This window comes from Dipodomys merriami, unplaced genomic scaffold (assembly GCF_024711535.1).
Source record: "Dipodomys merriami isolate MVZ:Mamm:240054 unplaced genomic scaffold, mDipMer1.0.p SCAF_151, whole genome shotgun sequence".
In the NCBI taxonomy this organism is placed as follows: Eukaryota; Metazoa; Chordata; class Mammalia; order Rodentia; family Heteromyidae; genus Dipodomys; species Dipodomys merriami.
Window position 1 is genome coordinate 3,040,649 of NW_027202838.1, and position 16,384 is coordinate 3,057,032.

At 42.9% G+C, this 16,384-nt stretch overlaps 1 protein-coding gene across 3 annotated transcripts in view; it reads right to left on the reverse strand.

Moving 5' to 3' along the window:
• Positions 1 to 16,384, reverse strand: part of LOC138827201 (long-chain-fatty-acid--CoA ligase 6) — a 61,912-nt gene that overhangs the window by 5,015 nt on the left and 40,513 nt on the right. For all 3 annotated transcript variants that reach the window (XM_070022710.1, XM_070022709.1, XM_070022707.1), the window contains exons 13-20: positions 16,214 to 16,348; positions 15,205 to 15,300; positions 13,644 to 13,716; positions 10,195 to 10,283; positions 9,186 to 9,302; positions 5,675 to 5,818; positions 4,392 to 4,493; positions 3,053 to 3,124 (exon numbers count right to left, since the gene is read on the reverse strand). In XM_070022710.1, coding sequence (XP_069878811.1) covers positions 3,053 to 3,124; positions 4,392 to 4,493; positions 5,675 to 5,818; positions 9,186 to 9,302; positions 10,195 to 10,283; positions 13,644 to 13,716; positions 15,205 to 15,300; positions 16,214 to 16,348 — 828 coding nt within the window. The remainder of the gene's footprint in view (positions 1 to 3,052; positions 3,125 to 4,391; positions 4,494 to 5,674; positions 5,819 to 9,185; positions 9,303 to 10,194; positions 10,284 to 13,643; positions 13,717 to 15,204; positions 15,301 to 16,213; positions 16,349 to 16,384) is intronic.

The following is a 16,384-nucleotide window of genomic DNA, read 5'->3' on the forward strand; positions in this document are numbered from 1 at the left end:
AATCCTAGCTACTCAGGAGACCTGAGGATCAGAGTTTGAAGCCAGCCTATATAAAAGCCTATGAGGGGGCTGGGAATGTGGCTTAGTGGTAGAGTGCTTGCCTAGCATGCATGAAGCCCTGGTGCCTAGCATGCATGAAGCCCTGGGCTCGATTCCTCAGTACCACATAAGAAAAAGCCCAAAGTGGTGCTGTGGCTCAAGTGGGAGAGTGCTAGCCTGGAGCAAAAGAAGCTCAGGGACAGCGCCCAGGCCCTAAATTTAAAACCCATTACACACACACACACACACACACACACACACACACACACACACACACACACACACACACACACACACACACACACACACACACACACACACACACACACACACACACACACACACACACTCACTCACACACACTCTGTCCCTGAGCTTCTTTTGCTCCAGGCAAGCATTCTACCACTTGAGCCACAGCACCACTTCTGGCTTTTCTGGTAGTTTACTGGAGATAGGAGTATCAAGGATTTTCCTGCCCAGGCTGGCTTCGAAGTGAGGTCTGTAGATCTCAGCCTCCTGGGTAGCTGGGATTACAGGTGTGAGCCACCAGCACCTGACAAACAATTCATCTTTGAGGAAGGAAAGGACAAGCTGACAATAGAGTGCTGATTAACTGGAAAAACGTATGTTGCACTCTGGCTTCCAGCTGGGAGCACACGCTCCTCAGGCACAAGCCCTGCTTGTTCGCTCTCCTGTGGTTGCTGAGGGCACACGTTACCGTGGTGGGACAGATGCTACATAGAAAGGAAGAGAATGAGACAGAGAGAAAATCAAGTGGTGATAATCCTAGTAATAAAATTAAAGACTCCTGGCTCACCACATGGCTTCCTTGTATTTGAGGTTACCATGGTGAGGGAAACTCACTGGAGTAGACAATGTGTAAGGAATGGGAAAAGTCCAGATCTATATCTGGTCTCATTAGAAAGCAACAGGTAACGCTGGAAACTGTCCTTTCCCCAGCACATCCCAAGGAGAAGGATCTGAATGTTACCAATCTTTTCTTGTCCTGGGGTTGGTAATACACGCTAGCATCAGCAGAGGGCGTGCAGGCCTTAGGAATACACAAGGGTATGGACACATGTTCCCAGGCTATTGACAGCCAGCCCTTGGCCTTGGCCTGGGGACTATACAGGGTCACAGAGGATTTAGTCACACAACTCCCCATTAAGGAAGGGAATGGAATCAGTTCTAGCATAGACTTAAGTAATAATGTGCCAAAAAGGACCCCGCATTCAGATACATATATGTTTGTCCCCTGAATGTTTCAGATTTGATTGTTTTAAAAAATAAAGACTCAGGCTTTAACTGCTGTGAAATATACTGACAAATGAGGGTAAAGCCGAGTTTCTTTCAAACTGGATTAATATAAATATCTAATTCAAAAGAAAAATGATAGTCTTAGATCCTGATACTACGTTTAATTTTCCTCAGTTCGAAATTTAAAAATTTTAAAATCAATTTATGAAAATTTTGTATGTGTGTTATGTTGTAAGTACTGGGGTTTGAACTTGAGGTCTGGCTGCCGTCCCTGAGCTTCTGCTCTCCTGCTGTTTTCTGCTTTTTCTGAGTAGTTTACTGAAGATAAGAGCCTGGTGCAGGTGGCTCATGACTGTAATCCTAGCTACTCAGGAGGCTGAGATCTGAGGATTGTGGTTCAAAGCCAGCCCAGGCAGGAAAGTCTGTGAGACTCTTATCTCCAATTAACCACCAGAAACCAGAAGTGGCCCGGTGGCTCAAGTGGTAGAGTGTTTGCCTTGAGCTGAAGAGCTCAGGGACAGCACCCAGGCTCAGAGTTCAAGCCCCACAACCGGCAAAATAAAAAAAGTAAAAAAAAAGAATGTCACAGACTTTCCTGCTGGGGTAGCATACATAGAACCACAATCTTCAGCCTCCTGAGCAGCTAGGATTACAGGCATGAGCAAATAGCACCCGATGAGAAATGGTAATTAAATGTTGCAAAATTTTAGGAGGATTACAGGCGTGAGCCACTGGCACCCTGGAAATGTTTTAAATTCCCAATTAAAACATTACAAGAATTTTGTGTTTAAGTGATTTTAAATATTCTTAGGTTACCAAATATACATATAACATTTCGTGAGTGTTTTCTTTTAATTTTTTTTTTTTTTGTGCTACTGGAGTTCAAACTCAGGGCCTCTTGCTGCTCTACCACTTGAAATATATCTCAAGCCCTTGAACATATAAAAATTTTAAATTTCCCTATGCTGACTACTCATCTTATTATTCAGGGGAACAAAATGTTATGAGAAACAATTATTTTCAATAAAGACAAACATTTAAGTCTATATTGCTATTTTCTGTGTGCAGAATTTTAAATATATTTTAATATATTGACATTTTTCTTTCAATGTTCATTAGGGAAGATGTGTAGACCACACATGTAAGAATTTTTTCTTTCAATGTTCATTAAGGAAGATGTGTAGACCGCACATGTAAGTGGGCCATGTGTGCTTGTGCAGTAAGAATCCCAGTTCTGCAGGGTCTGAGAGGGCTTGGAGGTCTTTGTCCTCTCCCTGTGAGCTCATTCTTTGCTCCATGTTGAAGAAAGCATGCTGGGCTGACAGATCCCTGGCCCGAGAGGAACTGAGTTTTCCCATGTCCCACTAGCAAGCAAACTCCCTGCTGCAAGCCAAGAAAACTGTCCCTCATAAAAGTAAAAATAAGGTAGGGCTCTAGTCTGTAGCACTGCAGGCAGCTTGGGAGATGGATAGTGTTCACATGATCTACTAGTAACCGTGAGGCTAGTATTTCAGCTTTAGGGAAGTCTGTGATTCTTAGAACGGCGAATGCAGGCTCACTTATCCAATGACCTATTTTAGTTCAGGGGCAGGCTGCTGAAGCCAGTCTGAAACAGGCCTTTAGGGGGGGTCTGTCGGCACCCAGCCTTCTGGCTGGCTGTGCCATGGAGAGGAAGGAATCTAGGTCAGGGGCACCATGGTTGAAGTTAATTTTCATCACGAAGAGCTGTAACTAGTATAGGGAAGATAGCAATTACCTGTTCAAAAGAATAGAGTCCACTTTCTTTTCCTAACCTCACCATATCGTCCAAAATGGCTTTCTTCAACTCCTGAAGGGAATGACAGAAGTGAAATTACAACAAGAAGACATTTCAGAATGGGGGAGGGGGAAGGGAAGAAAACAACATGCTTCAAGTAAAGTGTTAAGCAGTGATTGTGCAGATAGGTGTTCCCTCCTCTGCTCAGGCTGACATTTCTACACACCAATAACCACCTCCCAGCAGGCAAGATAGGGCTGCAGACGCCCAAAGGAGTCATTGTGAGCAGGCTAAGGAATCACAAGGTTTTGTTTTGCTTTTTTCTTCTTGTTTTTGCACAGCAATGAAAGTTAACGTTCAAATCACAAGATAAAATATTTTCATTTATGTGTCTTTTACACTCCCTGTATAGTCAAAGTTACAGTATCTTCATGAGTGCTTTTTTTTTTTTTTGCTTTTTTGTTGGTCATAGGACTTGAACTCTGCGTCTAGGTACTGTCCCTGAGCTCTTCAGCTCAATGAGAGAGCTCTACCACTTGAGCCACAGTGCTACTTCCAGTTTACTAGTGGTTCACTGGAGGTAAGAGTCTCATAGACTTTCCTGCCTGGGCTAGCTTTGAACCATGATCCTCAGATCTTAGCCTCCTAAGTAAGTAGGATTACAGGAGTGAGCCACCAATGCCCAGCTGTGGGTGCTTTTCTTATATGGTGTATCCCTCTGTTTTGGTTTTTTGGCCTGGTGACTCTAGCATTGCCAGCTGAGCCCACAGCCCTGTGGGAGTGATGGGGTCTATGGCTCCTGCAGAGAAATAGACCGTGAAATAGGGGCTGCTGCTGAGCCAGAAAATAGCAATTCTCCTGTGTGTCACATGAGGTTTCCCAAAGCGGGGAACATGAGTCCCTCTGCATAGGAAGAGGTGTTACTGCCTCAGTTCCATCACTATCTTTGTGAAGCCAGTGGTACAGCCAATCCATCTTTCCCTTGGAAAGAGTGTGTGGCCTGGGATTGAGTCTGAAAGCCTGAGCTCATATGTGACTCTACTGGGAATCAGCTTGTGTGGCCTTGGCCAAGTTACCTCCTTCCTTTGACTACTCTACTCCAAACTGCAAGAAAATAGGGCTGGAAAATAAACTTTCTGTGATCTCCCCTGGCTGGCTCTAAAAAAAAAAAATCTAACAGTGTATCAAATTGCTAAGAAGAAATAGGGATTTTTTTCAACAATAACAAGATAAATCTCTGGTATCGGAGTCTCACCGTGGACAAAGTAATATTACAAATTCCCTCTGGGTGCCTCTCATTTTGGATTCTCCTCTGGGGAAACAGCCTCATGATACTGACCTTTCTTGTGCAGAGCTCTGCATACTCCCCTTCAATTCCTCTTTTCTGGGCCCACGAAGGCATGACTTCAGGGTCAGGCACTACAATGCCCACCAAAAAGGCCTACAATGTTCACCAAAGGAAAACATAATTGTGGTCAAGCTTTTAAAATGGTTGGTCATGATCCCATATTAAAAATAATCTCTTGGTAGTCTCAGACTCCACCCTTTTCTAAAAATAAATACATGCTTATGAAACATGTTCACAGGCTATAAAACTTTTCCACCAAAAGATCACCCATTCTTGGCTGTAACTTTTCTGATAATCCCTGCTACCTCTATGGGAAGGAATTTACCGATGTCAAGTCATTAAAATGAGATAGATGTGACCTTGGATTCTCATGCCAATCTTAAATCTGCACATCTTTTGGATGTGCAAATAACTCTGTGACCAAATTCTATAAATCACTATACATTTTCCAAAATTTCCAGGCCATTTTGAAATTCTTACATCAATGTAGTCTTCATGCACGAAGAACTCTTTTAATCTTTGTGGCATTTTCTTCCAAAATAATTTAACATTCAGTTATATAAATGAAATAATTAGCAGAATAGATTCAACATTTTTGATATCATAGAATATATTCATAACATATATGACCTCTAATCTAAATGATGTTGACAGCAAAATAAATCCAATCTTCTCAAAATAATATAACCATAAGCAATATTACAATCGGTATCATTGTCTGCAATACTTATACCCATTTATCTGAAAAATTCATCTGCATAATAAGAATCAAATCGTATATTTGTGGGTATATTTCAGTGGCAGACAGCTAGCCTAGCACACACAAAGCCCTGGCTTCAGTCTCCAGCAAGACACACATATGCATATACACACATAATAGTAGAAATTCTAAAGTTTGATTTAGCACTTTACCCTAAAAATTCTTCTTGGAAGTGAGTGGAACATAAGTTGAAAGTAGCAGAAATGTTTATTACTACTACTTTAAAGCAACTAGTTTGACCTAACTATAACTTGAAAATGGATGAGAAGGAAGTGGTGCTATGGCTCACAGTAGTAGAGTGCTAGCCTTGAGCAAAACAGCTCAGGGACAGTGCCCAGGCCCTGCATTCAAGACCCATGAATAACAAAAATAAAAATAAAAATGAAAATTTCAAAAAAAAGTTTTTTTTTTAAAGGATGGGATATCCTGGTGTTTGACTGGAGAACCATATTGAATCTGGATATTTTAGCAGGCTAGTTCCATGTCGGAGGGTTTAGGGCATGGAGGGCCTCACCTTTAAGCTGTCCCCATGAACATAGATTTGTGCCACAGGTTCACTTCGGATATAGATGTTCTCAATCTTCTCTGGGGCCACGTATTCTCCCTGAGCAAGTTTAAATATGTGTTTTTTCCGATCAATAATTTTAAGAGTTCCTTCCTGTGGAGTTAAGACAGACAAGATCCTATGAAAATGTCATTCCAAGCCTCAGCCCCTTGCCCTGCCCACAGAGAAGTCCTTCAATCACAGCACCTTGTGACTCCCACCTGACCACCTACCAAACAGTGCCTGGAGCCCTGGCCCACCCCCCTCCAAGGACCTCTACAGGGCAGGGCAGAGTGTGTGTGTGGGAGGTGGACAGTGAGGACTGATGTCATGGGCCTCCAGAACCTCTACTCACTTCCTGGACCCCAGGACTCTGATTATCTGGATGGGCGGGGGGAGTGCTCCCTCTTTTGGCTCCATACTGGGAACATTGCTCTCTCCTGGCTCCACTAACATATCTGCCAGACTGTACCTCTCAGGCATCACGGCCCTCAGCATGCTGCAAAAACTGAGTTGCTTGTCCTCAAAAATGCAACCCACCCCGAATGAGGCTTGGAGCTGTCCTCTCTCTGTCCCTGTTCCAAAGCCCCAACATCTGGCCTTGCTGTTTACTGCTTCTGAGGTCTTGAGTGGTCAACCTCCCCCAACCATCCTCACTCACTCTCAAATCCTTCTCTCACCCTCCTCCTCCTCCCATCAGAACGACATCCCCAGCAGACTTCTGCCTAAGCTTGGTCCCCACTCCATCCATCTGATCCAAAGCAATCTCTCCAGAATTAAAAAAACAACACATAAGCAGGCCTATTGTGTTCAAAACCTAAGGTGGATATTAGATATTTTTTCAACATTAACTCCTTAGGCCTTCATGATAATCCCCCCCAAATTGGGTCTTGTCACCCCTATTTCACTGATTGGGAAAATAAAACCAGAGAATTTAGTGAACTCTTCTCTCCCAAAGCCAGATAAGAAATAAGGTACTCAGAATTTGAATCTAGGTTCTTCTGAATGATAAGACTATGCCTTTTCCTTAGTCTATATAATAGAATAAAATAACAATAATAATTTGTGAAAGTGCAAATATATTCGAAGATGACTTCTACCTAAATTTCAGGAATAGATCATTGGAATCTTGCACATGGTCCTCCAGAAAACAGGGAAAATAACCAATCATTCACAACCCATTCAATAAGCTGACACCAAAACTGTAACAGAGTTGAACACCAAAAGGAAATTATAGATCAATCTTAGTCAGTTATGAAAAAAATTAATCCCATTATTAAGGTTAAGGTGGGCTTGTGCCAGGAATGGACCATTTCATCTTACACGAGAGAAACAGGAAAAATAAACATAGCTGTAAAGTATTTCTAATTATAATCCAACAATGGTGTACAAATGACAGTGCCCTTGGGGATTGCTCTCCATTGAAGTATGATATATCAGTGGCAGATCTAGGGTTTATGGGCTTCAAGATTTTACTACTTTTTCAAGCCTTAAGAAAAAGAGTACAAAATGAAGTGTAGGGTCTTGGAAGGAGCGCAGGCAAAGAAGAGGCCCTGAATTCTCCCCGTGAAGTGTCCAGGGACTGCTGCTTTTCTGGCTTTTTTCCCTATACAACGGGCCTGTCACTGGAAGCCCTTGCCTTAAACCCCTAACATCTGTACTCCGCTTGTGCTGTTACCCTGGCCTGAATGCCTTTCCCAGTCTTCTGTGTGTTCACAGGAATGGGATTCATCCTGAGATTCAGGTCCAGGATGAGCCAAGGCACATAGGCTCACACCTTATTTTTCCCCAGGTAGGCATGCCCCAGCGCATGCCCATCACATTGGGTAAGGAACTGCCTAAAGATGTATGTCTTCCCTGACCAGAGTTCTTGGCCCAGGGTAACACTGGGGACACAGGATATCCTTGTGTGCCACAGGCCTGAGGGTTTCTCAAAAGGAAACACATAGATGTAAGTGGAGGTGAATTATAGTCCACAGAGTGTCTGGGAGAGCTCAGCATCATTCATATGCCTGATAACTTAATGCTTCAAATTCCATGCAAACTGTAGAAATTTTACAGAGATGCAGAAGTTCCCTGAAGGCAGGGGCTTTCTGTGTCTGTGACAGAGGCTTTTTCTGGTCAGAGCATTCACCTAAGTATCTCTTACAGACCAGGCGCCGTGCTAAGTGCTTTACATACATAACCTCATTCATTCCTCCGGACAATAACTAGAGAGGCAAGTAACATTATCGTCCCTAGTTTAAAAATAAGAGAATGGACAGACACGTCTAGAGATGTGTTTTGCTAATCTGCTAGGCATCTCTCAATCCAATAAATTCCACAAGATTAACTGCTACAAATAATATGTTTAAAAAAATTACTATGTACCAGGAAAAAGTATACAAAGGAACTTTTGAGGTGTTCTATGTCTTGATTGAGGTTTTGTTTGTTTTTTTGTCGGTCGTGGGGCTTGAACTCTGGGCCTGGGTCCTATCTTTCAGCTCTTCAGCTCAAGGCGAGTGCTCTACTACTTGACCTATAGCACCACTTTGGGTTTTCTGAGTGGTTTATTGGAGATTAAGAGTCTCATGGCCTTTCCTGCCTGGGCTGGCTTTGAATGGCCATCCTTAAGTTTCAGCCTCCTGAGTAGCTAGGATTATAGGCATGAGCCACTGACATCCAGCTTGGTTGAAGTTCTTACACAATTTGTGTACAGAAATTCTATATCCTACTGCCCATGTAATTGACTCCTCTGTACAGTATGTTCACAAATAAAATAAAATTAAATTAAAAAAAAAGAAATTCTATATCCTTGGGTGAGTAATGTGGCTTAGTGGTAGAGTGCTTGCCTAGCATGCATAAAGCCCCAGGTTCAATTCCTCAGTACCACACACACAGAAAAAGCCAGAAATGGTGCTGTGGCTCAAGTGGTAGAGTGCTAGCCTTGGAGCAAAAGAAAGCTCAGGGACAGTGTCCAGGCCCTGAGTTCAAGCCCCAGGAGTGGCAAAAAATAAAAAATAAAAATAAGAGAATAAGGCAAATTAGTTGGGAGCTAAAAGCTGAGGGCTATAGTCCAAAATACACTCTGAGGGCTTGCTCTGTTATTTTACAAGTGCATCAATGTGGAAACCAAGAGAAGGGCCAGGCTTCGCTCAAGGTAATGAGAGCAACTATTGGCAGAGCCAAAAGGACTGAAGTATACTCCCAGCTCTGAGATTTTCCCCTTCTCTCAGCGGAGAGCCTATATCTATGCCCTTCTCAGGTCTCTCAGAGGTATGCACCTCCTTCTACTCCATCAGACTCCAAACACTAGCAGATCTGTTTCTGGCAGACTGCGAAGAATGGGGAGATGGTCTCCAGCTCTCCCCTCTAATAGGCTCATGGTCTTCACTAGGAGGGAAGGAAGAGGAAGCTGGTGATTCCCATCTTACTTAACTGGATCACATCCCTTCCCACTGCCAGAACATCTGGGACACATCAAGGTTCCCAACACACATACCGGCAACCATTTCCCAATATCTCCAGTATGAAGCCAGCCATCGCTGTCCAGAGCCTCCTTTGTCCTGTCTTCATCTTTCAAGTAGCCTTTGAACACGTTTGGTCCTCTCACGCATATCTGTGGGAATGAACACCACATTTTCTCTCAGTCACAGCCTAAAGGAGACAGCTGGGGGAGACTAAAGAATTGAGTACACTACCTCTCATGAAAGCCACTGGGGATACCGTGGGGCTGGATCCCGAGGACAAGGAATGGTTCCTGTTTTTTCTGAAGCAGTATCTTCCCTATCTGCCTTTTCACCCTGTCCTTCTTCTTTGCCCCTCAGTCTTGGCCACGCACTATTTTTTGATATGCATAGGTCTCAGCACAGAATTGTTTTTCTTTTGCCAGTCCTGGGGCTTGAACTCAGAGCATGAGCACTGTCCTTGAGCTTCTTTTGCTCAAGGCTAGAACTCTCTACCACTTCAGCCACAGGTCCACTTCTGGCTTTTTCTGTGATTCATTGGAAAAGAGTCTCTTGGACTTTCCTGCCCAGTCTGGCTTCCAACTATGATCCTAGATCTCAGCCTCCTAAGTAGCTAGCATTATAGGTGTGAGCCACTGGTACCCAGCTTTCATCATTGGTGCTGCTCAAGTCTCTTGCTTCTAACACCAGGAGGTCAGTTTCCCATCTACTATCAAGGGATGACCTGGCTTCCTCACCTCATCAGGTCTATTTGTACATGGCTGTTTCCTTGCTGGAGCAGATTATACATAAGTAGACCATGTCATGATTAGGAAAAAAAAAAAACCTCTATAGATTTTTATTTGTTTTCAGTTAGGGAATTAAAAATCTTTACTTAGATCCAGTGAGTTTCAGCATAAAGGGCTGGTTGAATCAAATGAATAAGTTACTTAGAATTACTTTACACACAGGTGAAAGGAAAATAATTCCACTCTGTCTTTGTTCATTCATTTTCACTTACTACACCGAGGATCCAGACATGAATGGCCACATCCTTAAGTTTACCTCTCCCTCTCCTTTGTGGGTCCAATAGTTTAGTTCTTCCACATCCACAAGCTTGATAAGATTGCAGGGCAGAGGTGCCCCTACATGTCCTAGAACACACAGCAAGATGGCACTTGGTTTCTGACACACCTTTACCATGAATAGGCACTAATAACAAAACAAAAGTCAGGCCAACCTCTGCTAGGCCTTTGTTTTACATTTGATCTTTTTGTTTGTTTGTTTTTTGGTTGGTCCCAGGGCTTGAACTCAGGGCCTAGGCACTCTCCCTAAGCTTCTTCTTTTCAAGGCTAGTGCTCTACCACTTGAACCACAGCTCCACTTTCAGGTTTTTCTGAGTAGTTTGTTGGAGATGAGTCTCATGGACTTTCCTGCCCTGGCTGGCTTCAAATGGTGATCCTCAGATCTAGGTCTCCTGAGTAGCTAGGATTATAGGCACAAGCCACCAGCACCTGGCTACATTTGATTCCTAAAGAGTAATACTGGCACACACACACAACCCAGTACTGATCTGTACAGGAGTCCTGGGCAATATGGGAGTCTTGCATTCAGATCAACCACCTGGTCAAGATTACTTTTTTTTTTGGTCAGTTGTGGGGCTTGAACTTTGGGCCTGGGCACTGTCCCTCAGCGCTTCAGTTCAAGGCGAGCGCTCTACCACTTGAGCCACAATGCCACTTTTGGTTTTCTAGTGGTTTAATGGAGATAAGAGTCTCCTGGACTTTCCTGCCCGGGCTGGCTTTGAACTGCAATCCTCAGATCTCAGCCTCCTGAGTAACTAGGATTATAGGCATTAGCCACCAGCACCAGTCAGGATTACTTTTTACAATGGTACCCACATTAAAACCTTTTTCTACTATAGTCAGATCAGATCACATGTCTTGCCTTGGGATCATAAAATACAAACATCATTTTCCTTTAGTCACCAGACTGTGGATTAATGAGTATAGAACTGATCTAGAAATCTTGTTAAATTGTAGACTCTGCTGTAGTGGGTCTGGGAGAAGGCACACGATTCTATTTTTCTTATAGGTACCTGGATGATACTGATCTACACATTAAACTTAAGAGTAACAAAGGAACAAAAAACTGGGACAAGGTAACTTGATTCTCCCTTTCCCATAAGAGTTTATATGTTCTTGGTCTTATATACTTGTGTGTGTGAGTGTGAGTGAGTGTGTGTGTATGTGTGTACATGCTGTTCTGGGGCTTGAACTCAGGGCCTGAGCACTGTCCTTCAGTCATTTTGCTCAAGGCTAGTGCTCTACCAATTGAGCTACAGTTTCACTTTCAGCATTTTTTGGTGCTTAATTGGAGATGAAGAAGCTCATGGACATGCCCAGGCTACAGTGATCCTCAGATCTCAGTCTCCTGAGTAGCTAGAGTTGTTACAGGAATGAGCCATCAGCACCCTGCCTTTATGTACTTTAAACACTAAATTATATCTAAGTAATTTTCCAGTCATTGTTTGTGGTTATTAATCCAATTCATTGGCAAGTAGAAGGGCTTTTTAAACAGGAGCTGGCCAAAGTCCTGAAATAATAACAAAAACTAAAGCTATGACATTTTGGTTTAAGACATGTTGCCAACTCTTACAATATTGTACAGAGATACCAATCCTCTCATTTCCAATAACCTTAAATGCTTTGGGTTTTTTTTTTTTTTGTCAGTTGTGGGGCCTGAACTCTGGGCCTGGTGCTGTCCCTCAGGTCTTCTGCTGAGGAATTGAACCCAGGACCTCATGCATGAGAGACAAGCACTCTACCACTGAGCCACCTTCCCAGCCCAATGTTTTTTTTTATAGTAAAGATGAATAAACACTCAACAGTTTTCTATAGGAAAATGCAGGAGATGATCTAAGAGGGAGAAAGGGGAGTGTCCAGAAGGAACCTGAGAATGGAGGCCAATATGATGGCTGCAATAAAGAGAAAAGTAGTGTGGAAGGACCTCAAAAATGGTTACTAAAGGACAGTCGGCAATGGCAGAGTGACTCAAGAGTTTATATACAGAACAGGCTTTATTCAGCTAAAGTTTAAGGAGATAAGAATCACACTACACACCAAAAAAGGTCTATCCTTGGCCAAATGCAATTCCAACTTAGAATCTACCTATCATATTTCTCCTGACTATACTGACTACCTCAAGGTGCTCTGAAAATAGTACTGCATGAAGGAGTATGTAATTTTTTTGCATGCACATCATCCCAAAATTTCCATTTAGTGTTGCACAAACTTAAACCCAAAGAGTGGCCCAAGAGGAAGTTGGCTCACAACTGGAACTATTTACTCAGCAAAAGGCTTCTTCTGCTGAGTGTGTTTCAGACTCTTTGCAATCTCTGTTCTGAGTCTCATGAAGGATAAGCCATGGGCTCCCCACCCCAGGCCTGTTCCCCCCACCCTCAAGGATGCGTTTTCTCAGAATGAAAGTGTGATTGGGAACTGCGTCGTTCTGAGGTTGTCACTAGACACAGAAGACCACTGCTTCCAAAAGGCATCTAAAATGGCCCTGTATGAAACAATATATTGGCCAGGTGTGGTAGTACAACGTTGTCATTCCAGCTACTCAGAAACTGGAGGCAACAGAATCAAGAGTTCCAAGACAGTTTAGGCAAAGTTAAGGAGACTTCAAAAACAAAATACAAAACTAAAAAGGTTGGAGAATGTGGCTCACAGGGGCAAAATACAAAACTAAAAGAGTTGGAGAATGTGGCTCAAAGGGGTAAGCTAGCATGCATGAGGTCCTGGGTTCAGTCCTCAGTACCTATAATCCATGTAAACTTTCCTCTCCTTTACATGTCATATCCAATTCACAACTTGCTTTTTTTTAATCCAAAATTTTGGGTAAAAAAAACCTATAGGCAAGGTTGTTCAATATCTACAATCTATAAAACTCATCACACACTGGTATTTTAAGGATTTTACCACCTGAAGCTCTATGTTGTGATCTAGTTTTTGTGTATCTTCTATCTATCTATAAAAGAAATAGGAAAACAGGAAAAACCCCACAAACATTTCTAACAAACATCAGATCCAAAAATAACACAATTCAGACATAACCACCATTAATTTTTTCATTTTTCTCTCTCTCACTTTTTTTTTCTAGTTGTGAGGCTTGAACTCTGGACTTGGACACTGTCCCTCAGCTCTTCAGCTCAAGTCAAGTACACTACCACTTGAGCTACAGTGCCATTTCTGGTTTTCTGATGGTTAACTGGCGATGAGAGTCTCAAAGACTTTCCTGCTCAGGCTGGCTTTGAATGGAGATCTCAGATCTCAGCCTCTTGAGTAGCTAGGATTACAGGTGTGACCCACGAGCGTTGGGCATCTTTTTTCATTACTTTGACTTTTTCCTCTAAGTGTCCATGCAAATTCACTCCCAGGATGGAGCTGCACAGCCAGCTGTTTTAACTTGGTGTGGCTGGGGAGCATTTCTGTATCTGCAGCCCATCTTACCTGAGGTCCAGTCCCCGGGTGTGGTGAAGGTGCATCCAGCTGTGCACTCAGTTTGGCCATAACCTTCATAAACCTTCAAGCAGAACACAGAAATCACACTGGCACCCACAACTTCCAAGAGCTGAATGACTGTCATTTTCAGTTACCTAACTTCTCACTGGACATCTGGCTATTCCCCAGGGAGGATGGGTGGGGTAGTGCTCTGAGGGTAGCTAATTCCAGGTGAAGCTGAACATTGTGTAGCCATATGTGCTTGGAAAAATGGGCTGTTTTCTTTTTGTTTTATCACAGACAATTGGCAGATAAGATTATGTAGTAAGAGTTCAGGCCTATTCTCAACCACGGGCTCAATTTTTCCATTGGAATAATATGGATTAAAGATAAGCATTTTCAAATCTTCTAAAAGATTTCTTCTCCAGAGTCCCTCTTGCCTACCTCACTGCAAATGTGGGAGAATCTGCCTTGAAAACTAGTCAAAGGTTGGGAATGTGGCTTAGTAGTAAAGTGCTTCTCCAGTATGCATGAAGCCCTCGGTTCCATTCCTCAGTACCACATAAACAGAAAAAGCCAGAAGTGGTACTGTGGCTCTAGTGGCAGAGTACTAGCCTTGAGCAAAAGAAGCTCAGGGACATGCCCAGGTCCTGAATTCAAGCCCCAGGACTGGCAAAACAGATAAACAAAAAACTGGACAAGCCATGTCAGTCTCTAATAGCAGAATAGTGTGAGAAGCTATGGGTTCTATAGCATAAAAATTTAAGCATGCACAATTATGAAACTGACATATTTATTTAATGCCCATGCCCATAACCACGTCACAATACCCTGCCTATGAAGGAACTGACTATATTTTCATGGACTGGATAAATGGAAGAATGATTTTTTTTTTTGGTTGTGGGTCTTGAACTCTGGGCCTGGGTGCTATCCCTCAGCTCTTCAGCTCAAGGCGACCACTCTAACACTTGAGCCACAGCACCACTTCCAGTTTCCTAGTGGTTTATTGGAGACAAGAGTCTCATGGAGTTTCCTGCCTGGGCTGTCCTTCAACTGCTATCCTCAGATCTCAGCTTCCTGAGTAGCTAGGACTACAGGCATGAGCCACCATTGCCCGGCCAGAATTGTTTTTAATGATAGTAAAATCTGTTGAATTAAATAACACAGAACTGGGTTTTAGTCCTCTCTCAGCACTCCATTTCCACATCAGGAGGTACTTTGCAGGCTGGAGAAGGTATAGCTGTAAGACATTATATACAGGTTCTCCAGCATACTGAGGATGTGAATATAGTGTATGGGGTCTGTTTGCCTTTTGCTAAAAACTTCCATGGGCCCAGGTAAAGGAATCGCTCAGAGCGGAAATACCTGGGCTTCCCAGAATGTGGGTGGCAAAGCCATCCTAGCTTTCAATGGCTCTGGATTTTCTTTTTTCAATCCTCAGATGAGGAGGCTTTTATGCCAAAGAAGTCTTGGCTCTAGGATCCTTTCCTATACAGTCAAGAATATAATCGCTTACCTGCCTAATGCATCCCTGTTGTCCGCCCCTATGGAAGGCCATGTGCATTAATACCTGGCATCCCAGAGCTGCCCGGAGGAATCCTAGAACTGTTGGTGATGCGGGGGCTGCTCCAGTAACAATCATCCGCACCCGGCCGCCAAGACTGGCCTGTGGAAAGAGACAAGAACCTGCCAACGTTTGTGATGGTCTTCATTCAAGGGCAACATTCACCAATGCTAGGACGCAGGTTAAGAAACAAGACCCTGAGCTGAGAAAGTCCCTTCCTCTTATAAATGAAGAGCCCTATCAGTCTGCAACTCAAGCCACACAATGACCAACTCTTTTATGTCTTTTTAGATAAGTGTCATTAGTTTGTACAGAATGCTATGATTATGATTCCTCTCCTTCCATAAATTATAAAGCGGTTCCCTCACTCTTCCATCATTCATAAGCATCCAAAACAATTACTTAGGACAATTTCTTCCAGCTCTCATTTTAATGGCATTGCCTTTTTTTCATGTACAAATCAATACTCTGCTTTATTTACTATGCATTGCAGAGGGTAAAAGATACTTGAAACATTTTGTTTCTGTAAGTTGAGCCAAGAGAGTTTAAATATTAATTTTTCACAGCTAAAAATAGAATAGCAAGAAAATTAGTAATGCCACTAATCAACTACATATTTCTTGGGCAATGCAGGGTCTGAAGATTTCAGTGGAGATTCAGAAATATGGAATTCTGGGCTGGCCTGCTTTAGGAGAGGCTGCAAAGACAGAAGAAAAGAGGAAAAGATTGCTAGTCATCTGGATAGAACCTGATGCTAATGGAAAGCCACTGTGTCCAGGCCCTGGGAGCCATAGGAATATCTTGTGAAGCATCCACTCAAGGGCAAAGCTACTATGATGGTCAAGGAACCTATTTTCTTGCTGGTTGCCCTTTGGCAAATACACATTTCCAATTTCTTTTAAAGACCATTTTCAACTTACACTTTGATCTGATGAGCAAATGTTACTATTTCACAAGATCGCAGGCCACTAGATACAGATATTACTCTACAATCACCTGTTGTCCTTGTTCTCACCTGAATCTTATTAAAGAAGAGTTCATCCCAGATACTATTATTCCTGATGATTCCACTCCGGACCTCAGCCTGCTTGCGCTTAGCTGCAAACTCCAGGAGCCAACGTTTTAATGGAGTGTCCGCCTGAGAGAAGATCTGAGGAACACAAGTTGGAAATAGCGGTCAGGATCT